This window comes from Pan troglodytes, chromosome 8, assembly GCF_028858775.2.
Source record: "Pan troglodytes isolate AG18354 chromosome 8, NHGRI_mPanTro3-v2.0_pri, whole genome shotgun sequence".
NCBI lineage: Eukaryota > Metazoa > Chordata > Mammalia > Primates > Hominidae > Pan > Pan troglodytes.
The window spans coordinates 20,885,782-20,908,861 of NC_072406.2; the positions used below are offsets into that span (position 1 = coordinate 20,885,782).

Consider the following 23,080-nt stretch of genomic DNA (forward strand, 5'->3'; position numbering starts at 1 on the left):
GAAGGTACGCCAGGAAAGGGGCGTGGGTCACCAAGTCCTGCGCAGCAGAGATGGCGCGGCCTGGGATCCGGGGTCCCTTCTGACCACAGACGTGGCCACCGCCTCTTCTCATCCCGAAGGTCCCAGCCATCCCGAGGTGGTCAGAGAAGACCCCGACGGGCGGATCGGGCAGTGGAGAGACCCGTGGTCCTCGCGCCTGCTGTGTCGCTGTGTCAATGACCGTGACACTCAGGGCAATCCTTACCAACACAGAGCAGGACAACGATACCCCGCACCCCCCTGTACAAGTGCAAACTAGTTTCTGTGTTGGGGGAAAAAAAGCGAATAAAAGTTTAATAAACGTGTGCTGTGTTGTGGATGACTTTGTGACGACCTCTGTTGCAAATGGCCTATGCATGCGGAATAATGGTCTCCTTGCAGAGAGGGAAATAGCTTAGTGCTATCATCGTTGCCTCGGTAACCATCAGAGTCCCCATCTAGCAAGAGAGAAATGAGTTATGAAAAGGCTTGAGTGAAGAAGGGATTAACACATGATCCCAGGGACAGTGTGTCAATCAAAATCAACTGAGAAATTACACTGCTCTATTTGAGAATTTCTCCGGAACCCGCATGGTAGTGGAGTTGGGTGCGTATTTTTTTTTCCTCTCTCTCTTTTTTTCATTTGAGAAAGAAGGGGAAAGTATCATCGTGATTATTCTTCATGACTATCACTGAGAATTACACTGAGGGAGGGAAGGGATCACAAAAAGGAGGGGTATTTAAGGACACAGGAGTCCCCACCCCAGCCCAGCACGTCTGGGCACCTCGCTCTTGCGCCCCTCTCGGTCCCTCCCTGAGGTCCCTCCTGCCTCCCGGGGGGACTCCTGTTCCGCTGCCCGTCTCCTCCCCGGCACCCCACTGCGGGGCACGCGCCCGTTGCTCGGCCCTAAAGGGGCCTAGAGCTGCGCCCCGGGGGCGCGGAAGGTGCGGGGAGAGGGGGTGAGGAAGGACAGTGAGGGGCCGGTCCTGGGCCCGGAGGACTCAGCAGCCGCCTTGGCAGCAAACCCTGTAGGCTGTCCCCTGCCTTGGTTGTCTCCATGTTCCGCTCAGCGCTGGGGAAATAAATCGAACCTGGTGCACACCCCTCCCCCAGGTTGTAACACAACTGTCCCCCCAGCCAACACACACGCCCAAGCACGCAGACTTTGCACACGTGACATGGGGGTCTCAACAATAAAGAAAAAAAAGAAGACCTTACAGCGCGAAGAAGCGGGCTTTAGTTAATCGATTTCAAACACGCCTGTGGTGCGGCTCAGTGACCCCCTCCGCTCGGCTGAGTCCGCTTGGACTTCCGCTCCGGCGCTTGAGTCAGGAATTTTGACATAAACCTCAATCCTCTTCCCTCCCACCCATCCCAAGAGAGGGTCTCCCCCTTTTCCAGCCCCCCAAAAAGAGAGAGATGGTTCTCTTGGAAATACTTGAGAAGCACAAGACCCTGGAAGGGACGCATAAGTACCTGGGTCTGCTGGAATAGGGGAAAGGGGGCCTCCCTGGGGGGTGACCCCGGGATAACCACTGGGTCCCATCTGCTGAGCACTGGGGTCCAGCTGGAGGTGGGGAAGCTCAGCGGCTCTCTCTGCCCAGGTTTCTGGCCAGCCCCCGAGGGCCAGGCTAGGGGTGGCACCAGGTGCCCGGGGTGACAGGGGTCGGGGCAGCAGAACCCGCACTCCCTATTTCCTGCCAAAGCCCACAGCCTGCTCTTTTTCCCAAAAGGAAGAGACTTCGCCACCTTCTTGTCCAATTCTCTCCATTAGCAGATGGGGAAACTGAAGCCTGGAGATGACGAAATTACTAACCACCCATTGAGAGGGACGAGGTTAGAGCCCAATTTTCTAAACTTCGGTTGGGAAAATTGGTCCTATTTAAAAGACAGCAAAAAAAGTTTTAAGGAAACTTTTCTCAGACTGAGAGCCTTAAGTTTGCCCAGGGAGGGGCCAGGACTGGAGGAGGGGGCTGGCTTGTGGCTGAGGCCAGCTTAGCCTGGGCCCTCTTCTCCGGGTGTCCAGCGCTCCCCTCTGCCACTTTATTCATTCATTCATTTATTCCTTCGCCCTCCCTCCGCCGCCTCCCCTTCCCCGAGGAGTCTCACACAGGTTTCCAGTCTTGAGGCCCCAATGGTTAACTCAATCGCCCTGACCCCGGCGCTATTTGATATTTGCCTCCTTGACACTCATTTAGGAGCTCGCAGCGGTAACGTAGACATTGGACAAGTCCAGCCTGAAACCGAAGCCTCTTGAAAGGGGGGAGACGGGGAGAACCTGATAGCTGGAAACTCGTTTTCTCCAAAGGCTTTCGGGACATTTTAGCCCGGCTCCGGGTCCGCAGAGCGCCAGGGCGCCGCCAGTGCGGGTGTAAACGTTAAATGTTAGCTATTTGTTCCAATGATTGGCATGAAAATCGACTCTTTCTTGTCTTCTTTTTTTCCTCCTTCTCCCTCTTTCCTTTCCTTTCTCCCTCTCCCCCTCCGGATTCCCACAGATACTAATCCAACCAGTGGCCCCTCCACTGCGCCTTCCCCTCCTACCAGGCGCCACCCAAGTCCGAAAAACTCCCGATCTGGAGAAAAATAAGAAAACAACAGTGACAATCCGGCCGGGGCCGGGGCCGCGGGGAAGGGGCAATGGGGGGAACCTCTTCTGGTTTTGCTCCACTCCTGGAGGCGACACCATTCATCTGCCACCTACTCGCTGTCTCCTCTTCTTCAGTTCCTTGTATCGTTTTTCTTTTTCTCTTCTCCTACTTTTTTTTGGGGGGGGCGGGTGGGCGGTTATTTCTTTTAACCGGGCTAGAGAGAATGAAAAGTGTCCGTAACATATTAGGAATTCAGGAGTGCTGTGCTCTCTATTAACGAGAGACAAACAGATGAGCAGATAAGGTAGTCACCTGGTTTCAAAAGTTCCAGTTTCTGCTTAAAGGGAGCAAAGGACAGAGACGTCTCACTCAGAGCGTGGCAGTTATGCTGCTCCGGAAAGGGAGGCTGGTCCCGCAGTTGAGGCTGGCGACAAACCCCACTTCCCACACCCTCATCTGTTCACTGTCCAGTCCCTGCTCCCAATCGCCCTTAACCCCACTCCCGCAGTCTCTAAATAATAACATGTTTATCCCAGTCTCTCTCATTCCAAAAGGCTGGTCCAGCCTCTCCCAGCCCCACTCCACCCTCCTTTTCATTTATCTTATTTTTTCTGTCACTCCCCATAGCTTCTTCCAATGTAACCTTTCCAAACTCTGATTAGTAGAAGCTTCATTCTCTTCACTCACGCTTTCCCCCCAAGCCCCCTCTCTCCCTTTCTCTCTCCTTCTTAAAAGATTTTGGAGCCGGGAAGATAAGATATGCAATCCTCTATCGGGAATCCTGTGATATTAAAGATCAAACGTAGCATCAATGGAAGACCAAATGCAGGGGGAAACAAAAGGGGGAGGCTGGGAGATGCTCATCAGCTAATTACAGCTGCAAATATTATGCAAATTTATCTTGGCACAGAAATGGAGAAAGCGAGTTTAAGTGCGGAGATAATGCCGGAAAATTGAATGTTCATCTGGGCATGGGAAACGGCCCAGTAGGCTCCATTGGTCTGTTTCATCTAGGGAAGCACCGTTTTTATGCTCCTATCAGATCATCCGCACTTCACTGGTTGGGGCAGAGAAATTAATATTACTTATAATTGATACTTGAAATTCTTGGAGCGATGTGTCATACAGAGACGGAAGAGAGGAATGGGGGAAAAGGGAGAGGGAAAGGGAGAAAAGAAGAGAGCGGAAGAAGAGGGAAGTCACACATTATTGAATATAGAATTGCAATCTGAAGTCTGAAGTCCACTGTGCTGAGGCCAGAACGAACTGGAAGACAAAGGAAAAAATATCCCAGAAAATCTGGGATATTTTCTGGGTCTCCCTCTACCACCACCTAAAACCTGAAATATCTTTCTGATCAAGATTCAAGCTTTAAAAAAAAAATAAATCGATAATTATTTGGCTGCCTACTTAGCTTGAGAGTGTACGACAGGGTCAGGAGTTGAGATTTGAACTCAACTCATGAGTTACTTAAATGAGAAACCTAGGTTACCCCAGGGGAGGAAAACTGCGTGGCTGACGGGTGTGACCACTCCAGGCTGCTCTTTTGGACCCAAGCAGAGGGAAGGCAGGGTGCTTTGCTCTATGGAACCTCACCTCTGCCTCTGCCCCTACCAGACCCATTTCCTCCATCTTTACTGGACCATTTCAACCTTCTTCAAACTACACAAGAACTATCTGGGAAATGACACTCCCAGGAAATAAACTCCAGATCCTCACACTTCAGGAATAAATGTTCTTAAGTATAGGGAAGAAGGGAGACAATGGGAACTACAGTGAACAGAAAATAATTCTTAAAAAAAAAGGTCCTCATCCCATCTCCCGGTACAAAATCTGCTGCAACCTAGGGAAAGGTGGAGAATTTCAGACGAGAGCATTAGTCGGTGCAAGCCATCCAATTACCAGGAAATTATGATCTGACGTCAGGAGGAACAATTGGAGAACGAATATGTATGAATCTCCTCTCACTGTTTTGCATATTTGCAACGATTGTTTAATCCAAGCAACCAGAAAGTAATCAACAGGCACAAAAAGCTTAAAGAGCAAATTACCAATGACTCCTGCCCCTTCCACTTCCTGAAGCCGGGAGATTCTGGTGCTGTCAGTGGTTGGGAGGGGACTCCCCGTACAGCCTTGGATTCTGAAATCCATCCTGTAAGAGGCAGCCAGTAAAGCCTGTTGCGTTGAGGTGGCTTTTGTTCCTTCGGCGTTAGGGTAAAAGACAAAAGAAACAAAAATGCCAATTATTGGACCTAATTAACCATTAAATGAGATGTGTATCCTCTTCTCTCTAACTCAAAAATGGAGGGAAGTTGATGAGGTTAGGTGTGGGGTGGGGTCTAGGAGCACCCTCCCACCCTTGTGATCTAATTAGAGGAAACCTATGCATATTCCGCCAGTGTTAACAGACAAAGCCAGGATATATATATATACATATATATAACACACACACACACACACACACACACACACAAGCATACTTTTATAAAAAAGAGCAATAAACATGGAGAGGAACCAGGAATTGATTTTTTTTTTTCTTGTTTACTTGGAATGGGGCTGGAGTGGGCAGCAGTTAGGGTGGGAGCTGTCGGCGGGGAGAGCTCTGGTGAGGAGAGAGAACATCTCAGAAAAATTAACATTACTGGTATCTTTCTATATAAAGATGCAAATGGCATTTTATTTTAACTTGGCCCTGTGCTTTAGTCAGTGTTTATGATTAATTATCTCCTTTTTCATAAAAATAAATCATGTTAAAAATTAGGATCTCCACGCTGGGGAGAAACTAAGCACTAGTTTCAGGTCGATCTTGTTAATTTCAGCCTGAAATTGACACACTAATTAAAGAGCAGCGTGGTAAAGCACGAGCAGGCAAGATTATACCCAGCTTTTTTTTTTTTTTTTTTTATCAGATCTACCTTATATTTTCCCAATTAAAAACTGCGAAAAGCGGTTTCATTGCCCCAGGATAAAAAATAAGGGCCCCCTTTTCACAACATGGGCCATCACTTTCTACCATCAGATTCATTGTGATGTATTAGATGCAATAAATTATCCCATGTAACAAAACATTGGGAGCTGAAAGGCAGATAATCTGGAAAGCAGAGATAAGGATTCATTATTCCAAATCATTATGAATCCAACGTTGCCTCTGACTTCTTTCTTAATCAGCTCCTCTGATCCTGGATATGTGAGCAGCACAGATAAGGAAAGAGTCGTTTATAATTCTCCACCTCGTCTAATATTTTAAAATAAAGTCAGAGGCAAGAAAACGCCATAAAACACTGGTGAGCAGGCAAGCGCCGAATGAAAAATCACTTCCATGTTATTATAACCACAGTAAGATTTAATTAAAATTCTCCACGTCCACGTGCTTTATTTTCAGATAGGACTTTTTCCCATCACGTAATAATTGATAGGAATTTGCAAACGGGGCTATTTATTTAGGGCGCCTAGGTGGAATAGGTCTGTTTTTTTTTTTTTAATTTTCAGTCATTGCTTTTGAAACTTTCATTTGCGATGTCCATAGTTTCAGACCACCTAGGCCCCCATCACCCACCCACCCCACCCGGGCTACAGTTCTTGGTCCCGGAAATGTAGTCGTAGTCACGGTCCTGAAAGTAGAGTTTAACAAAAATGTTCTTTTATAAGAAGAAACAGAAAACTGGGTTGTTCCCATGTGATACCTCCTTTATGCCCTCTCAATTCCTACCCCCACGCATATTTATAATAAAATAAATCTCAATGAGTGGAATTGGAAGATTAGAACTTTCAAACCCGGTGGTGTGTGTTGTGGTGTGGCAGAGTGCACTTTAAGGAACTAAACCAATCTGAGTATTTGTAGGAAGGTAGAACAATTGAAAAGGGAGAGTGACGCTGAACACTGATGGGCAGAAAGAAAAATATTATCTGTTTTAGGGAAAAGAAACAAGTTGTTGGAGACCTGGATGAATAAATATGTTGGTTCTGCAGCTCTACACAGAGCTACTCTATGTGGCCACACGTTCTTAGGAAGATTGGAGATTCTGCCACTGATTACCTCTTCCTACAGGATCTCCTTTTTCTTTATCCAACAGGTGAACTTCATATCTATGTGGCCATCGTGGAGATCTGGACACACTGTTTCTATTATCTATCAGTCATTTACTGATCCATCTTCTACCTCCACATGTCCGGTGACTTCCCTTTATATTTAAAATCCAATCAAATGCCTTAGCTTCTAGAAACGTGGTCTCATAAAACTCTCAGGATGTACCACAGGATTGAAAGTGGCTGGTGCCGGTGCCAATTAGGATGAGGCGCTTGCCTTCAGGAAGAGTCCCAAAGCCAAGCTCTGACTCCAGGACCAGGGTTCTGGTCCATCTCTCTAGCTGGTTCAGCTCTGAATCCACACCTGAGAAGCATGAACGCCCGCCCAGGGACAAAGGGCTACAAGGCTGGTGGTAGGTGCTTCAGGGAGGGTAAATGGAGCCAGGGAGGTCGGAAGCAGGGTGCAGCGTCATGGGGTGCGAGGAAGAGGTGACCAGCAGTGGGTGTTCGTGTCTGTGTGTGGCTGTGAGCGGGTCCGTGCCTGGGCTGGGACTCTAGGCATGCACCTCACTCAAAAACTTTTCAATGAAAAGATTCCCTCCCAGAAAGTCCTAAAACCTCGGAGCAAAGCCACCCCTGTCCCCTCAGGCATGTTAGGTTAGGGCGGGTTCTGAGCAACTGGGCTCCGTTGCTCCTTAGTGTGTAAGCTATAGACAGTTGTCCCTGTATACAGAATGTCATTTACTCTCTCTTCTCTTCTCGCCCTCTGTCACCCCGAAGTATATTTACATGCACAGAAACCGGAGCCATGAATCAGTGAACCTAGAGTGGTAGCTTTTAAAATTCAGGAAGCGACTTAGGACTTCATTAAAGCAGTATCTTTGCCGTGTGCCTGGCCCAATGTCCACTCGTCAGAAATAAATCTTCAGCCCTACTGCCCAGGAAGTCCGACCAAGCTACTGACGGGAGGATTTTTCTCACTTTGCTTCCTTCTCAGAATAAATTATCTCCTTCCTCCCCCACTTCCTCCCCACCCTCAAACCTGCCCCAACTCTCCTGGAATACCTCGGCCTGATCAGCAGGATTTCCACCCCTAAGCCCATCAAGACAGCAAGAAATGTCCAGCTGGCAGCATTTGCCCCTGTCTGACCATTAAATTGGAAAACAGCTGTATTTTTATTAAGCCCTTTGGATTTTCTTTTTAAAACCTGAGTCTCTTTGGCAGTCAAATTTCCTTCCATCAAGGCATCTTCCCTTAAAGGTAGAATTGGGGTGATGGGGAGATGTGTGTAGGCCATCAGATTTCACAACCCCTCACCAAGGAGTCACTTTAGACCCGAGAAAAGCAAGTGCCCGCGTCAGCAGAAAAGGAACGGGGAGCGAGGCCGCCAGATCGACGGGAAACAGGCGGAGAGAGGGTCGTCGGCGCTCAGGGCCGGGGTGGCCCGGGGGACGGAGGAGAGATAGGAGAGCCCGCCCTGGGTCTCAGAGGGTGCTGTTGCGGGCTGCAGGTTCTAAGGGAAAAGGGCTTTCCCCTGGCAGGAGAGCCAAAGGCGGGGAAGGGAGAAGGAGGGGCAGGAGAATGAGGACCAGAAGCCGGAGAAGGGAGGCTGGAGGAAGACGCAAGTGGCCCCTCCGGCCTAGTGGACGGCGAGTTGAGGTACAGTTAATGCCCAGGCCAAGGAGACAACTGTCGCCGCCTTGGTGACGGATGCCCCCTCCCTGGGCCCCCGCCCTTGTCCCCATGGGGGAGCAGCGCGCCAGAAGGGAGTAGGCGTTGTTGGGACCCTCTGGGGGTCTGGAATGCCAGCGACACTTCTCTTCCCAGCCGCAGGGGCCTTCCTGGGACAGGCCAGGTAGCCCCCACCCCCCCGACCCCGTTAGTCAGGGCAACAGGTTGGGTGCAAGCTGTCAAGAGATGGCCTTCTCCCTGCGTCCTCAAAACGCGCCAAGAACGTGGCTCTGCCACTTGGTGGCGGAAAGCGGGAGGCACAGGGCAGGAAGGTGGAGGAGGGGCTGCATTCGTGACGACGAGGGGGCAGAGGGGGAAGGACTTAGGGACTCCCCAGAGGGCAGACAGACCTGGCCAGCTTGGCAAATCATAAATCCCTCTCCCTGAACCCTCGGCCTAAACCTACCCCCAGGGTGTGCAGCGGAGGCGCACAGGGGTTGGCTGACGGGCTGGGGTGCGCCTGGGTGGAGGCTGGTTTGGGGTTCTGGCGGCTGGAGGCAGGCCATGGAACCAGAGGAGAGGGCAGGAGGGCCCACCGCGCAGAGCTGCGGCCCGGCTCCTAGAGTGGCGCCCCCAGCCTGGGCATCGCGCTCAACTGCTCTCTGAACCCCATGTCCACGAGGGTTCGCCCTCAAACCACCTCCACCTCTGTCCACACCCCAGTTCTCCCGACTCCAGGGACCAAGTGCCTCGGCCTCCCCGCCACGAAATGGCCACCCCCAAGCCGTTTGCCCCAAGAAAATAGCAACTTCTTCCTACCCAACCGGTTGGAGCACAAGAAACTTCTTAACTTCCTGGCCCAGCCACAGACAAATTTTGTTTTATTTCTCCCCAAAGATTTATTTATTTTTAAAGTCAGTCTCCATATTCTTATTGTATAAATATTGTGAAGGGAAAACTCTACCTGTCAAAACAAATGGACTCTGGCCTTTCTACCCCAATGTTTATGGAGTTTCATTTTACTCTTGCCGAAATTTATTCATGACAGATTCTCTCTCCGTGGATTATTTTGATCTCCTCACCAGCAGGGGTAGGGATGGTACGGGAGAGAGGTGGTTTTGCAGGGAGGGCTGGAGTTTACATGGCCCTATGGGTGGCCCAGCGGGATCATTTTCTTTCTGACATTTTATCTCCAGCGCGACCTCTGATTCCTGCTTTCTTATCTCACTCTCCTAGAAGGCAGATTTTCCCTAGAAGTCTTCTTAAAAAGAATTGAGACCCCTAGAGAGTGCCCCCAACCTCTGGTATGTGTGCCCAAGGATACCCCATCTCCAAATATTCTTATGTCTACTCCGAGGAGGGTCAGAGGGTAGCAGCCAGTCACCCAGCATCCTGCACCTCCTAACTTTTACGGGGCAACTACGGCTCAGGAGAGATGAAAGTAGAATGGGGGCGTTTTGGAGGCATCAGCATAGACAGAAGCAGGAGAAATAGTCGGAAGGGAGAGGGAGAGCCCTGGAGGGCAGAGACCCTAGCTCCTTCGACCTGCTAATGGATGCCACTGGCCGGACCAAGACAGGCTCCCCCTGGGTCCCCACTGCTCCCAAAAGTGGAAGGAAAATGCCATGCATGGGTTTATGCCTATGGTAATGACCTAGTCAACACTTCTGATGACATGTATAGTGTTAATTCCAACCCTGCCAGAAGACAGCGGGCTGTGCAGGCGCCAGGGGCCGGTCACATTTCAGGCCGCCTTTCCCCACCCCCGCCAGATCTGTCAGTTTCACACACCCCTGATGTGCGGTTTGCCTGTTTGCAAAAGGGGGTGAAATTCATTCCCTCGCTGTGTCTCCTTCCCTCCCTCCCTTTCCCTCTTCGCAACCCGGAAGAGCTCCGCTCTCTACAGTGAGCAGGAGAAGGCGGAGGGGAGGGGGCTCCCAGGAAGAACGCACATCGCCCAGGTTTTACCTCTCGCTGGAAGCCCGCCTGAGATGCGGTGAGCAGTTCCAGCGGCCAGGACGGCAGCGGCGGCCACAGTGGCGAACTCTGCCTGTCATTTCTGCCTTCAGATCTCCGGGCGAGTCAGGAAAAAAAATAAAAAACAGCTGGCCCTCGGGAGCGAGCTGCCCAGGTCAGTGAATATCACTCTCTTCCCTCTCTAACTCCGCACTCCCTCTGCCCGCTCCACGTGGAGAGAATTAGGAGGAGGCCTCCTCTCCAAAGGGCAGACTCCCTCTGAAAGAAACTAAACTAGAACCCAGTTCTTATTGTTCTTTTTGGTCACTGGAAATCTCTGGGTTTCTGTGGTGACCTTGGGCGGGTACGGTGTGTGAGTGTGTGGATGTCCTCGTTTGCAGGAAAGAGCTGGTAGAAGTAGGGATGTGAAGAAAAACCCAACGGAAGAATGAGAGCCCGTGGGAAGGCTTGGAAAGGGCCGGAGACACGTTTCCCACTGCAAGGAGGGCAGAGGATTGGGGAAAACAACCCCTGTGCCCAGGAGCCTTCTCCTAAAGGTGGCTTCAGTGTCAATTTCATGTTTATTTTCCTCTGTTTAAAAGTGTGTGTTGAGGCTCATTGTCTCTGCATATAATTAAAGAAACAGCTCTGCGCTGTAAGATAAAGTTGGAACCCAGATGTGTCTGCATCTGGCATACCCCCGGGAAGCTAGGGGTCCGGAGGCTTCTTTGCTTCCAGGAGCACCATGAGGTGGGTGAGAAAACCGCAGCCTCCCCAGAGGGTGCCCAGGGGCATCTGAAGCGGAAGGGGCAGAGAGGACAAGATTTGGACTTAACTCCCGGGACAGCAGACCAACAGACCTCCAAAAAGTCACTCAGAGGCAGTTCCCCCCTGAAGATAGATATTGTTAAAATGTCAAGGAAGTGGAGTGAATCTGGGCAGGACAGTTGCTTTACACGCCTTTTCTTTCTCTCGGACACCAACAGGGTGCCTGAGGAAAGTGACACCGGTGATTCTGACAAGGGCAGGGGGGAAAGTGAGTCCAATGGCGCAGCATCTCCCTCGGCTTCGTTCCCATATTTCCTGGTCCTTCTCTCCTCCCTATTGTCCATGTTCACCAGGATGCTGGGGTCGCAGATGGGAGATTAAGAACTTTAAAGGGATCCATGATGAAGTAGCATTTCCAAAGCCTCCTCTGCCTAGCGGCTGCTGCCGAGAAGGTAGTGGTAGTGGCAGTGGGTGGGCTGGGGGTCTAGCCAGGCAGGTTGAGTCCATCCAGGCATCTGTAAATGAGATGCTTGGGGGCCCAAATGGCTGGCAGTGTGTGTGTGTGTGTGTCTGTGTGTCTTAGGGGCTTACCATGACATGTTTGTGCCATTCAGAAGAACGGAATTATTTTCTACCCATTTGAACCCAGTCGGGGCGTGGTGTCAGTTCAGACCAAGACCCCATTGGGTGTCGGGTCGCATAGGGGGTCTGATTATGGAGTCTCTCGGTGGGATCAAGCAGGAGGCCCTGCTTGCAGCTCCCAGCCAGCTGCCCCGTAAAGCCCTAAGTCCCTGGCCCAAGAAGCCGCAGGGCTTAGAAAATGCGGAGCGGCTGCAATCCACGGGCCCATCCTCCACTCTGCACAAGAGATCTCTGCCAGCCCCAGCACTGGGGCTATTCTGTCCCCACCAAAAGCAAGGAGACCTGGCAAGTTGCATTTTTCTTTATTTGACATTTGCACCCTGCCTTCTTGCAGAAGATAAACGAGGTGGGGACAGTCAGGGGCGTAGAGAAGGGATGGGAGTGGGAAGCCCTGAGCATTGTTTGGTAGGGGTTTTCTGTTGGGTTGTCCAGTTGCCCTGGGTCACACAGAGTGCCTGGAACCGGCAGGTAGGTGGGAGCCAGGAGGCTGAAAACCCCTCTTCTGGAGGTTAAAGCAGTTTGCGTCCTGGAACCATAGGAGGTGGCAGGGAATTAGGGATCCTGATAAGGAGTGTGGGGCAGATCCCAAAACCACCTCTGTCCTCTAGCATTCGGTTATTTTTAACTATTTCTAGGCTGCACTGAAGTGATGTCTCATTCTTGGTGCCTAAGCCATTTTACACATAAATGTGCATTCTTCTCCTGGTATATCTTTGTGTGCAGACCAAATCTTTCCCATCACCTCTTTTTTACTTAATGGTTGGAATAACCAGAGAGAGGCTTTGTAGCCTCCAAGGGAGCAAACTGAGGAATCCCCCTTTTGCTTTGGCTGCTGGGCTGACCCGAGCTGGGGTGCAGAGGTGGGTGCGGCAGCGGGCAAGAAGCTGCTGCCCGAGGCGTCCCGGCTGAGGTCCACCGGGTGTCCGTCGCTGCCGGTCTGCTGGCGTTATTGAAGTACAGGCACATGCGTCTGGTTGCTGTTTTGTTTTATATAACAAATTGCTTAGGGTCCGCGAGGTGGAAGGCAGCCTAGAGCTGAGCTGCCCGGAGGGAGGGGCTGCGGGTAGGCGGCAGTCCGGGACCAAGGGAGGCCGGGAGAAGGGTGCGCATGCCAAACCTCCTCCTTTGCACCTCTGAGTCGGGCACAAACATGGATTTTTTTTTTTACCAGGTGGTCTCTAGCATGTCCAAAGGAAGACAAGAACGGTTTGTGCTTTTAAAAGCGCGCCTCTACTGTCTCCAAGATCTGAATGGAGTCCCCCTCCCCCTCTTTTCCTATCCCTGCTGTGAACACATCCCCTACCAGAGTGTCCCGCTACAATCACACTCCAGCTCCTAGGCTAATCTAGATGAGTCAAAACACAATAGTCCCCAGATAAAGCCCTCCTTCTCCTCCTAAAAGGCCAAACTGAAGCAGACGGAGGAGACTCGGCTGAGGCCAGCGCTGGGGGCTGGGGCTGTGGTTGGCCAGGGGGCTCAGGAGCTGGGTGGCTGTGAGGATGTGGGTGACCAGGCCGGGGGAGGGGAGCAGGTGACTCCGACTGGCCAGACTGAACACCGCGTGCACCCCACCTCACCCGGCAATGCTAGGGCCTGGTGGGCCAAGCCTTGAAATGGGTGAATTTCTGCCAGGCTGGAGCCTTTCCTTGGTGCAGGGGCCGGAGTCCTGGGTGCTATAGCGGTGTGGCTGAGGGGTCCCCTCGGACGGAGGAGAGGTCGGGTCTAGAAGTAGCAAGCCCCTGGCTAAGAGTCACTGATGCCACTGGGGGCAGGGTAAGAGGTCCAAAGCCCGGGAGACCCAGGGACGCCGGCTGGGCTGCCTCCACCCCTCCTTTTTCTCCCGTGGCACCCACCTGTCCCCCGACCTGCCAAGGCCAGGAGGGAGGGAGAGAGCTGAAAAGGGCACTTTTCCTCCAGGGTGACTCCAATTCCTTTCCACTCACCCTCAAGGCGAGTTCCTTCTCTCCCACCCAACCCAGGGCTCCCCTCAACTGCCACTCGCCTCACGTGTGAGTTGTTAAACCCGAAAGCAGAAATCCCCTGCCCTCTCCCTTCCTGTCTCCCCCTTTCCGCTGCACCCCTACCTACCCAATTTTTATCTCGCTACAATCAGGGGTTTTCTCAACCGGGGAAAAGGTGGTAGTGGCTGTGGGAGGGTCAGGATCCCTCGAAGTGGAGGCCGGGGCCGGGCTGGGGGCGGAGTGCGGGGGCGGGGGGAATCTCCCAGCGCATCTCCTCTTTTTTGACTCTCCCCACGGCTCGCGGCTCCTCCTGGCCTGGGCGGGTTTCCTTCCGAGTTTTAAACGGTGATAGATGAATAAGCAAAACAAACAAACAGAAAAAAAAAAAAAGAAAAAAGAAAAAGAAAAAAGAACTAAAGGAAGGAAAAGAAAAAAGGGTAAATCAAATCACATACCATCCCCAAAACGATAGCTCATTTCATGGGGAAGGTAGACTCCTGGCCCGGGGCGCGTGGGCGTGGGAGCCGCGAAGAGAGTTGCCCCTTGGACGCACCCGCCTCCATCATCTTCCCGTTGCCAGTGAGTTTTAGGGTCCCTCTTTCTCTGCTTTCCCCCAAGTTCCCTGCTCTCTGGGTTTTGTTTGAAGAGAGCCAGCCTTGCTGGGCCGGGATCCTCAACTAGCATTGCCCACTGCCCGGCTGCCTTTTCTTCTCGTTTAGGTCTTGCTCCCCGCTCTCCGCATTTCAGCTCGCAAGGGAAAGAAAACGGGGGCCCGAGTGGCAGAGGCAGAGATAATATGTATTTAACCTGCGCGGTCCGGGGCGCCCTGCCGCAGCGGGCTCCCCGCGGTGTGGCCCGCGCAGCCGGGGCCAGCGGCGGCGCCTGGAGCCGTGTCCCCTGCATAACCCTCCCGCCCGGCAGCCGGCGAGCTGTTTATACAGCTTTACCTGTGCTATAGTCCTATCCAGTAAAAACCCTCGCTCGGCCAGGGTAACCTAATCCAGGGGCCGAGGCGGAGGAGGGGGCGGTGAGGCTGGCTGGGTTGGAGACGGAGGTGTGCGCGCGCCAATACCCGGGATCTCTCCTTTGCCCCTCCTCCCACCATAGGGAAGGAAATATGGACATGGTTCGGGTGACAGAAATGGGGACCCGGGGCTAAGGAGGAAGGAGGCCAGTTTTCACGGCCCTGTCCTCCGGCTTCTCTCCTTTGAACAGGCTCTGGGGACCTCCGCGGCGGCCACAGCTGGACGCGCGCCGCGAAAGGCGCGGCGGTCCCGCGGGCGCCCGGCGTGGGCTAGAGAGGCCGGCCCTGGCCTGGCTCAGGTCGCCCTCGCCCCGCTTTCATCTTGCCCCAGTTGCCCTTTACAATTCCCACACCGAAGGCAAAGCAAGCAAGGAAAGAAGCCGGCGCCTCCCCAAGCGGACCCTCCCTTCCGCGCAGCCTCGGCCACTCTTCCAGAGCGCCCCGGTGCGTACTGCGGCGGGCGCAGGGAATCGAATTAAACGCCTCTGGGCGGTTATTGTCTTTCTCTAATTGCTCGAACAATGGCCTCTATTAAAATGGAGACACCCAATTAAAGGCCCCGCCGGGCCGCTCTCGGCTGCCGGCAAAGCTCTGGCCCCCGGCCTGCGACGTGCAGACCGCGGGGCCGCGGACCGGGCTGGTGCGGGGTACTGGCGCCGGCCTCGACACCTTTGGCCTCCACTTCCTCCCCAGACTCACAGCGACAGCGGCCGCTTCACACCGTTTTTATTGACCGATCGCAGTCCAGCAAGATTGATCGAGCTGGAATGGGAAGGGACTTCTCCTCCCCCAGGCCCAGCTCGCCAGGGCCTCGGGCCGTGCTGCAGTTTCTGGCCTTTGGTGTCGCTCCCCGCCCCCCAGCCCCGCAGATTCCCGGCTTCTTTTCTGTCTTTAACTGCGCGGCCGGGACCGCCCAGGCAGGCGCCGGGGCTCCGGGGGGAGGGACTCGGCGGCTCGGCTCGGCTCCGCTTCTTTCTCCTGCCTGCAAATATTTGCTGCCTCGCTGGAAATCCGAAGATTTCGCGCGCGCTCTGCTTGCAAAGTCTTTAAGTAAACACGCTCAAATGACCGCCCCGGGCGGTCCGAGGCACGCTCTCTCCCCCTCCGCGGGATTAGTAACTTTAGGACTTCGACCCCGGGGCTCCGCTGTGCCTGTTACCCAGGTCGGGCAGCGCGCGGGCGCCCGGGGCCGCTTCTCCCGGCACCTCGGCCCCGCGGAGCTCGCCTGGAAGCGCCGGTTGCCTGGCTCTGGTGGGTGGCCCGGCCGCGAGCATCTCCGCGCCCTGGGTCTGTAGCCCTAGGGCTGAGCCCCAGAAAGCCGCGCCTCCTCTCTGCGCCATGGCCTCTGCTTTCTGTACCCGACTGGGTTTCCCCACTTCCACTGGGACAGGGTCTCTTCGCCCCTGGGAGGGCGGGTGGGAGGGACTTGCACGTGGGCATGTGTTTAGGGGTGTGTGTGGTAGCTTAACCCCTACCGAGCGGAGAAAGTCCGGCTCCATTTCTCACCTTTTCCCCAAGAGGACACACATACCCCGCTCAACTTGACGCCTAAAGCAGCGGCTTCCAGGCCTGGGGTTTCGGATAGGCCAAGCCAGCTGCCGCCGACCCGCACGCCGCCCCGGGCCCCGGCTCCTCTCCAGGCGGTGGCCGCGCCGTCGCCTGCTCGGCTGCGGGATGCTTGCTCCCAGGGTCCCAGGCGTCCAGGTTGATCGCCAGCCCCTTACCCTGGTGAGGGAGGCTTTGCGCCCTGCAGAAGCCCCGGGCCCTGCGGCGGCGGCGGCGGCGGCGGCATCCTCCTGGTCGCCTCCTCGCTTTCCTCCACCCGAGCTCCGCCGGCTGCTCCTTGAGAGGAAGGGGACTCGCTAGACCAGGCCGAGGCCCAGGTACCTAGGAGGGGGTCGCGTCAGGTCTGCGGGAAGGCGCCCAGGCTTCTCCGCAGGAGGCCAGGATCAGCTTTGTGGTGGTGGCACAGGGAGAATCAGGACCACCTTTCCCCCTTACCCTCGGCCAGGAGCCCCCTTTCCCTCCCCCGCCCGCCAAGGGAGGAGGAAGCCCGGCCTGCTCTTGCCGACGAGGCGGGTCAGGCCGGCGCCTGGCCTGGCCCGGACCCCCGCAGCCCGGCTCTCCGCCTCAGGCCACGCGCCGCAGCCTCTCCAGCCTCGCTCCCTTCCCCCTTCCTTCCCCGTGGGTCCCGAGGCCGACCTCGGCCCTCCCTCCTCGGCATCCCCCTCCCATCCTTTTCCCTCCCCCGCTGCCCTGTGCTCCGGGCTCCGGGGCTGGGCCCGTGACGTCAAACCCAGTGTGGCGTCGGCGAGACTGGCCGGCGCGGGCCATCAAAAGAGCAACGTCCTCTCTCCCAATTACCCACTGTCAGTCCGGGAACTGGGGCGGACCGGCTGGGAATTAAATGTTAAATACCCCCTACCGGCTGGCTCCATTACCCGGGGCATCCAGCCCCAGGCCCCCCACCCCTCTCTGCCAGCCTCAAACCACCCAGACCAAGAAGGGCCTTCGAGATCTTTTATTTTTCTAAAGGTGGGGGTTGCCCTTCTCCATCCCCGGCCAGTCCGACTTGGTGCTGGCGATTGAATTTAAACGAATAATCCCTACTTCCCCAACCAAAATTAGCGGATAGGCGCCCTTGCACCGGAAGGCCTCCTCACCAGTCTTTTCTTTTTGTCTTTGAAATAATTCTTAGCCTCAGAAGTCAGCATTTTCAAGACCTGGCATCCGCAGCGTTTCTGTCGCGGGGACTTCTCTCTTCGGCTCTGAGGTCTCCGCGCGCAGAACCCATGGCAGCTTTTGGTCTTACGCGTGGCTGTGAGCTGGGCTCACGCTGCGTGGCGCATCCACCCCTCGACTGACGCGCGGAGAAGCATTTTTCATTTTTTTATTTCAGCTTGTATCCTTAATCTTAATCCCGGGCTTCTTAGCAAAAATGTGTGTGCGTTCGTTTCTCCTTGTTTATGGAGAGGTTTCCGGTGAATGTTAGACAGCAACTAAATAATTAAAAGGTTTAGAGAGCGCTGTGATCAGGAGAAGATGCGGGCAGCCTGGCTGGCCCAGGAGAGACGAGTGGTCAGAGAACGAAAGGAAAATCGATGCCTCTTAACTGGGCCGCCTAATAACGGGAGACCAAGTGGGCTCAGGAGAAACGTGGGGGGGGGGAGCTTTCTTTAAAAAATTGGGGTTCTTTCTTTCTGTCCTATATATGGAAATTCAGCCCTGTTTTCAAACAAACATCAGATTTAAGAAGGTGAGGACTCCAAAGAAGATCCAAACGCGAGACCAGGAAGATTCACGTTTCCACTACTTCTTCCAATACATTTCACTAATTTCTACAGGGATAGTGTTTTAAAACACGACGACCCTCACACACCAAGGCGAAGTTGAATATTGTTGTTGTTCCTTCACCGCATGAAAGGAATCCTTCAGAACTTACTTTCAGGGACGGCTTCTTCTATCTCGAATTTTTGCATTTGTAGGGAATTTTATGGGGTAGAGGAGCGAAGAGGGAACAACGTCTCCAATTCAAATAAAACCCCAAATTAAGCTCTCAGCCCCATCGGTGGGATAGCCTGCGGGGGAACCCACTCCCTCTCCTGGCAGCATTGCCCTGGGGACGAGCAGAGAGTGGATTTGGAGTCTTCTTTTCCCGCCTGACCCCTGCTCGCCCGAGCAGCATTTTCGGGCCAGCGGCTGCAGCCACCCGGGCGCCGCTAGGGGATGCAGTGGCTCAAAGGACCGAGCGGGCCGTGCAGGTTGGAACCCGCGGGGCGGACCAATCGCGGCTCGGCCACAGCCTCGCCCGCTGATTGGTCCCTCCAGGCCCCGCCCCCGCTCGCCCCGCCCCTCTCGCTGGGGCGCCTCGGAGCCGCGTGCCCTCCGCCCCGGGGTGCCCATTGCGCAGAGCGTGGCCTGGAGACCCGCGAGCCGGGGAAGGTCGCCGTGGAGTCCCGACCAGAGGCCGGGGTTGGGGTCGGTGCAGACCGAGGGCTGGTTTCCTCGACTGTGGGAGAAACGCCGGGAGCCGGAGTAAGTAGGGCTCCGGGCGGGGCGAAAGGAAAAGTTGGGTCCCTACAGTGAAGACCGAGTTCTTTCTGTCCGTCTACACTGAGCGTACTCGGGGAATGAGTTAGAGCCAGTCTCTTCCTCCCCTCCCCCCTTCTCATCCCTCACTGTTGCCACTCAAGTCAAAAGCACACATTGATTACAAATATTAGGTCTGGAAAGGGCAGCTGCAACAGCTGAAGCGTGTTCACTCTGGGGGCTTGAGAGCGCAGAAGGCTCGGGAAAGAGGTGACAATGACAACAAAATTGACGCGGACGCTCCAGTCAAAGGCATCTCCCCTTTATCCGATGACTCACCCTCTTAGGAAGTCGGCCCGAGAGGCAAATCTCAAAATACCTTGACATGAAACATTTTGTTTTTCTGATCAATTTAACGCGCACGTTTCCCCACATCGATGCGCTCTCCCAAACACCCTGCGTTGGATCCTAATAATGATCCATGCGTGCCTATTTTTTAAAAGTCTGAAAAAGAAAATTCTGCCCATCGAAATGAACTTCATGAATGGGGCAGGCTGGCTGCACCGGGACGGAATCGTCCACCCGACCCGAATGAATTGGCAGGAGCCGCGGCCACATTTAAAGGGCCAGAGCGCGCGTTCCCTCCCGTCCGCCCCCAAGCCCCGCGGGCCTCGCCCACCCTGCCCGCCGCCCCTCCGCCGGCGGCCGCCCTCTGAGGCGCCCCTTTCCGGTCAGTGGAGGGGCGGGAGGAGGGGCGGGGGTGCGCGGGGCGGGGGGAGAAGTCCTGGAGCGGGTTTGGGTTGCAGTTTCCTTGTGCCGGGGATCCTGTCCCCTACTCGCCAGCGCCAGGCTCCTCCCCCCCGGCGCGGATGACACTAGAACCTCCTTAAGTTGCGTCGCGCCACAGCTGTCTGCGAACACTGAGCTGCCTGGCGCCGTCTTGATACTTTCAGAAAGAATGCATTCCCTGTAAAAAAAAAAATATATACTGAGAGAGGGAGAGAGAGAGAGAAGAAGAGAGAGAGACGGAGGGAGAGCGAGACAGAGCGAGCAACGCAATCTGACCGAGCAGGTCGTACGCCGCCGCCTCCTCCTCCTCTCTGCTCTTCGCTACCCAGGTTGGTACTGGTGACTTTTTTTTTTTTTAAGTTTGATTTTTTGCCCCCAACCACTTGGGAGGACCTAAATCAATTTTAAAAACTCAACTCTCCTCTTTTGGAGGTTTTCTAGGGGCTGGGAGGACGGTCCCGGGACCGGTGTCCCCGAGGGAGGGACTTGCCCTCCAAGTTGTAACAGTCAGCCCTGGGACTTGCCCTCCAAGTTGCTCAGCCAGCCCCGGCTCCCGCGAGCCGGGCTGCAGGGACGTCCCCGAGAGCCCTGCGGGCTCCGCGGCCGTGTCCCCGCGCTCCTGTGCGGGTCTCGGGTGCGCTGGGCGGGCGGGCGGCGCGAGGGGAGGTTGTGCCACTCCAGCAACTCAGGGGCTCATCCAGGTCTCCCATTCTCTCCCTTGCAGGTGACCCGAGGAGGGACTCCGCCTCCGAGCGGCTGAGGACCCCGGTGCAGAGGAGCCTGGCTCGCAGAATTGCAGAGTCGTCGCCCCTTTTTACAACCTGGTCCCATTTTATCCTGCCGTACCCAGTTTTTGGATTTTTGTCTTCCCCTTCTTCTCTTTGCTAAACGACCCCTCCAAGATAATTTTTAAAAAACCTTCTCCTTTGCTCACCTTTGCTTCCCAGCCTTCCCATCCCCCCACCGAAAGCAAATCATTCAACGACCCCCGACCCTCCGACGGCAGGAGCCCCCCGACCTCCCAGGCGGACCGCCCTCCCTCCCCGCGCGCGGGTTCCGGGCCCGGCGAGAGGGCGCGAGCGCAGCCGAGGCCATGGAGGTGACGGCGGACCAGCCGCGCTGGGTGAGCCACCACCACCCCGCCGTGCTCAACGGGCAGCACCCGGACACGCACCACCCGGGCCTCAGCCACTCCTACATGGACGCGGCGCAGTACCCGCTGCCGGAGGAGGTGGATGTGCTTTTTAACATCGACGGTCAAGGCAACCACGTCCCGCCCTACTACGGAAACTCGGTCAGGGCCACGGTGCAGAGGTACCCTCCGACCCACCACGGTGAGTGCGCCCGGGGTGCCGGGGCTCCCGCCGGCCGCTTCAGCCGTCCCGGCTCGGGGAGGTCGGGAGGGACCTGAGGGCGGGGAGAGGTCAAGCGAAAGCCCCCATCTGCCGTTCCTGGTTCATTTACAAAAAAATTGGGGCCCGGAAATGGGCGAGGAAGGCCTCTGGCTCGTCGCGAGAGTGTGTTTTGAAAGAGTCGCAGCAGGCGCCTCTCCCGGCTGGTGGCCCTGGGGCCTGGCGCTCACCTGGCGGGCGCCAGGCCGCAGACCTCCGTCTCTGCGCGGCTGCCGGTTTTGGGGGGGGGGGGGGGTCTCGGGATGTCCCCAGGCGCGGGGTGCCCTGGCTCTGCCTCCGCGGGTCCGGGCTCTCTGGGCCCGGTAGCCGGCGCCGGCCAAGCACGGCTGGAACCCGGCTCTTCCAAAAAACCTGGCGTTCCCTGTTACCCGCTAGCTCTTTCTAGGCGGGGTGGGCGGGGTGGAGGGGGCCCTCTGCCAGCGTCCCTCAATTCGCACATTTTCAGAAAGGCCCCAGAGACCTATTTATTCACACCCTTCTCCTTGACCTTTTCCCAGAGCTAGTGCCTTTGGTTTTTAGACAGGTCTCTTACCTCCTGGCTTCAGGAATGGAATTCTGATGCTGAAGGGGTTTGGGGGGGAAGACCCCTGTCTTAAGTTTGAGGGATCTGAGATTTCCCAGATTCCCGGCTGCACAGAATTTTCTTGCGTCTTTGCTTTCAAGTTGCCTCCTTGCCTGCAACTCTTGCCTTACTCTGTCTCCGGGTACTGCCCTCCATTAGCCTCCCACCTAAGATGTAGGATACACCCCCGTTTAAATAAAGGCAATTCCAGTACCACCTCTTTCCCCCTTTCACCTGGAGAAGTTCAGGAGAGTTCTGAAATGTAAAAAAAGGAGACCAGGCCTGTGTAGTTTGAGGAAAAAAGATCGAACACTTTCCAGCTCTAAGTTTGTTCCTAAAGAAGAAACAGGGGTAAAACATCGGGCAGAAAAAGTGTGGGGCTTTCTGAGTCCAGCCAGACCGAATTCTGCCCTGATCCCCCTACTCAGAGCCTGCCTTGGCATGGATGACATAGCCCCTCCGGCAGCAGGCGTCCTCTACCCTGCTGTCGCCAGGTTTTAAACAATCGTTTCTGCGGATGGGGCGCTCTTTGCCCACGTTCTGTGCGGATCAGCAGTTAGGTGGAAATGCGGTAGAGGCAGACTTAATATTATTTACTATACTACTTCCTGCATAATATGAATCTTGACCCTTGGTGTTCAGAGAACTCTCTTTCCCTCTCCACTCCCCTCCCCTTCCTCTCTCTTAAGATTTTAGTTTCAGTATTGTTCTTAATGGTTGAATCGAATGTCAAATGCTGAGGCAGGTACCGGCTTTAAAGATCAAGAAGTGTGTGGATTTGCACTTGCTTTTTAAATGTACCCCTCAGAGTGTATGAGTTACAGCTACCTTAAGATTGTGCGTTTTAAATGAAGGCTAATCAGACTCTGTGTCTGAGTCATCTTTCATTTAAAATATACACATCAACTGGAATTTTGTGTCTTAGGAGCTCAGGTGAAAATTCATCTATGGCACTGGTGGGATCATAGCTTTATTGAGGGTGCATGGGGCTTACGTTATCTCCTTCTCCTTTAGGATTTGGGAGGGTGAGAAAAGCAGAGAAAATGACCATCCCAGGGTCCAGCCTTGGGAACTTTCTCCAACAGCCCGAGCAATGAAAATGTCCCTGCAAATCCCGTTTTAGGCCTTTTGCGGGCAGCCTGGCCGTTTCTGAGCAAGCACTGGGTTAGGTTTCCGGAAACTAACCCTGAAAGTCTCCTGACTTCTGTCCCAAGGCTTCTCCTTCCTGCATTTGGTGCTGGGAGCTGGGCCTGACTCCAGGGTCGTTTTCTGGTGTGGAGCAGTTGTGTGGCCGGGCTCCATCCTTCAGGCCTCCTCACTCATAGCCGGCTCTCTTATCAGGCTGGCTGGGATTAAGTCTGAGTCAGGGAACTCAGGGCCATTGAAGGAAACCCATAAATCAAGTCAGGTTCTAGAGAGAGACCTTGGGGAATGTGATTTAGGCGGTGTATCTGGAGAGGCCAAATAAGCAAAGGGGCCCTTCTCCCCCTCTGCAGCAACCTCTCGGGTGTCAGCCACAGGCCCTTCATTCTGCTACATTTGATGGGACATTCTGTGGGAGAGATGGGTGAAGGATTCTGTCCCCAGCCTGACCCCCAGGTGTGCCAGGCAGGTACTCCGGGGACCGCC

General features: G+C 54.7%; 1 protein-coding gene and 1 long non-coding RNA gene across 9 annotated transcripts in view; both read left to right on the top strand.

The window, feature by feature from the left end:
- The first annotated feature begins 316 nt into the window (after positions 1-316).
- LOC107976909 (uncharacterized) lies at positions 317-7,789 on the top strand. The gene is made up of 3 exons (XR_001721220.2): positions 317-625; positions 6,684-7,049; positions 7,417-7,789. It is a non-coding gene; the product is annotated as an uncharacterized LOC107976909 (long non-coding RNA).
- Positions 7,790-10,152: 2,363 nt separating this feature from the next.
- GATA3 (GATA binding protein 3) overlaps positions 10,153-23,080 on the top strand; it is a 29,639-nt gene continuing 16,711 nt past the window's right edge. The window contains exons 1-2 of one of the 8 annotated variants that reach the window (XM_063781350.1): positions 10,153-10,439; positions 20,202-20,811. In XM_063781350.1, coding sequence (XP_063637420.1) covers positions 20,571-20,811 — 241 coding nt within the window. In that variant the 5' untranslated portion in view covers positions 10,153-10,439; positions 20,202-20,570. Of the gene's footprint in view, positions 10,440-18,498; positions 18,695-19,479; positions 19,807-20,000; positions 20,112-20,201; positions 20,812-23,080 lie in introns of those variants that run through there. The other 7 variants (XM_016962624.4, XM_063781348.1, XM_016962623.4 and 4 more) reach the window with 7 other exon arrangements.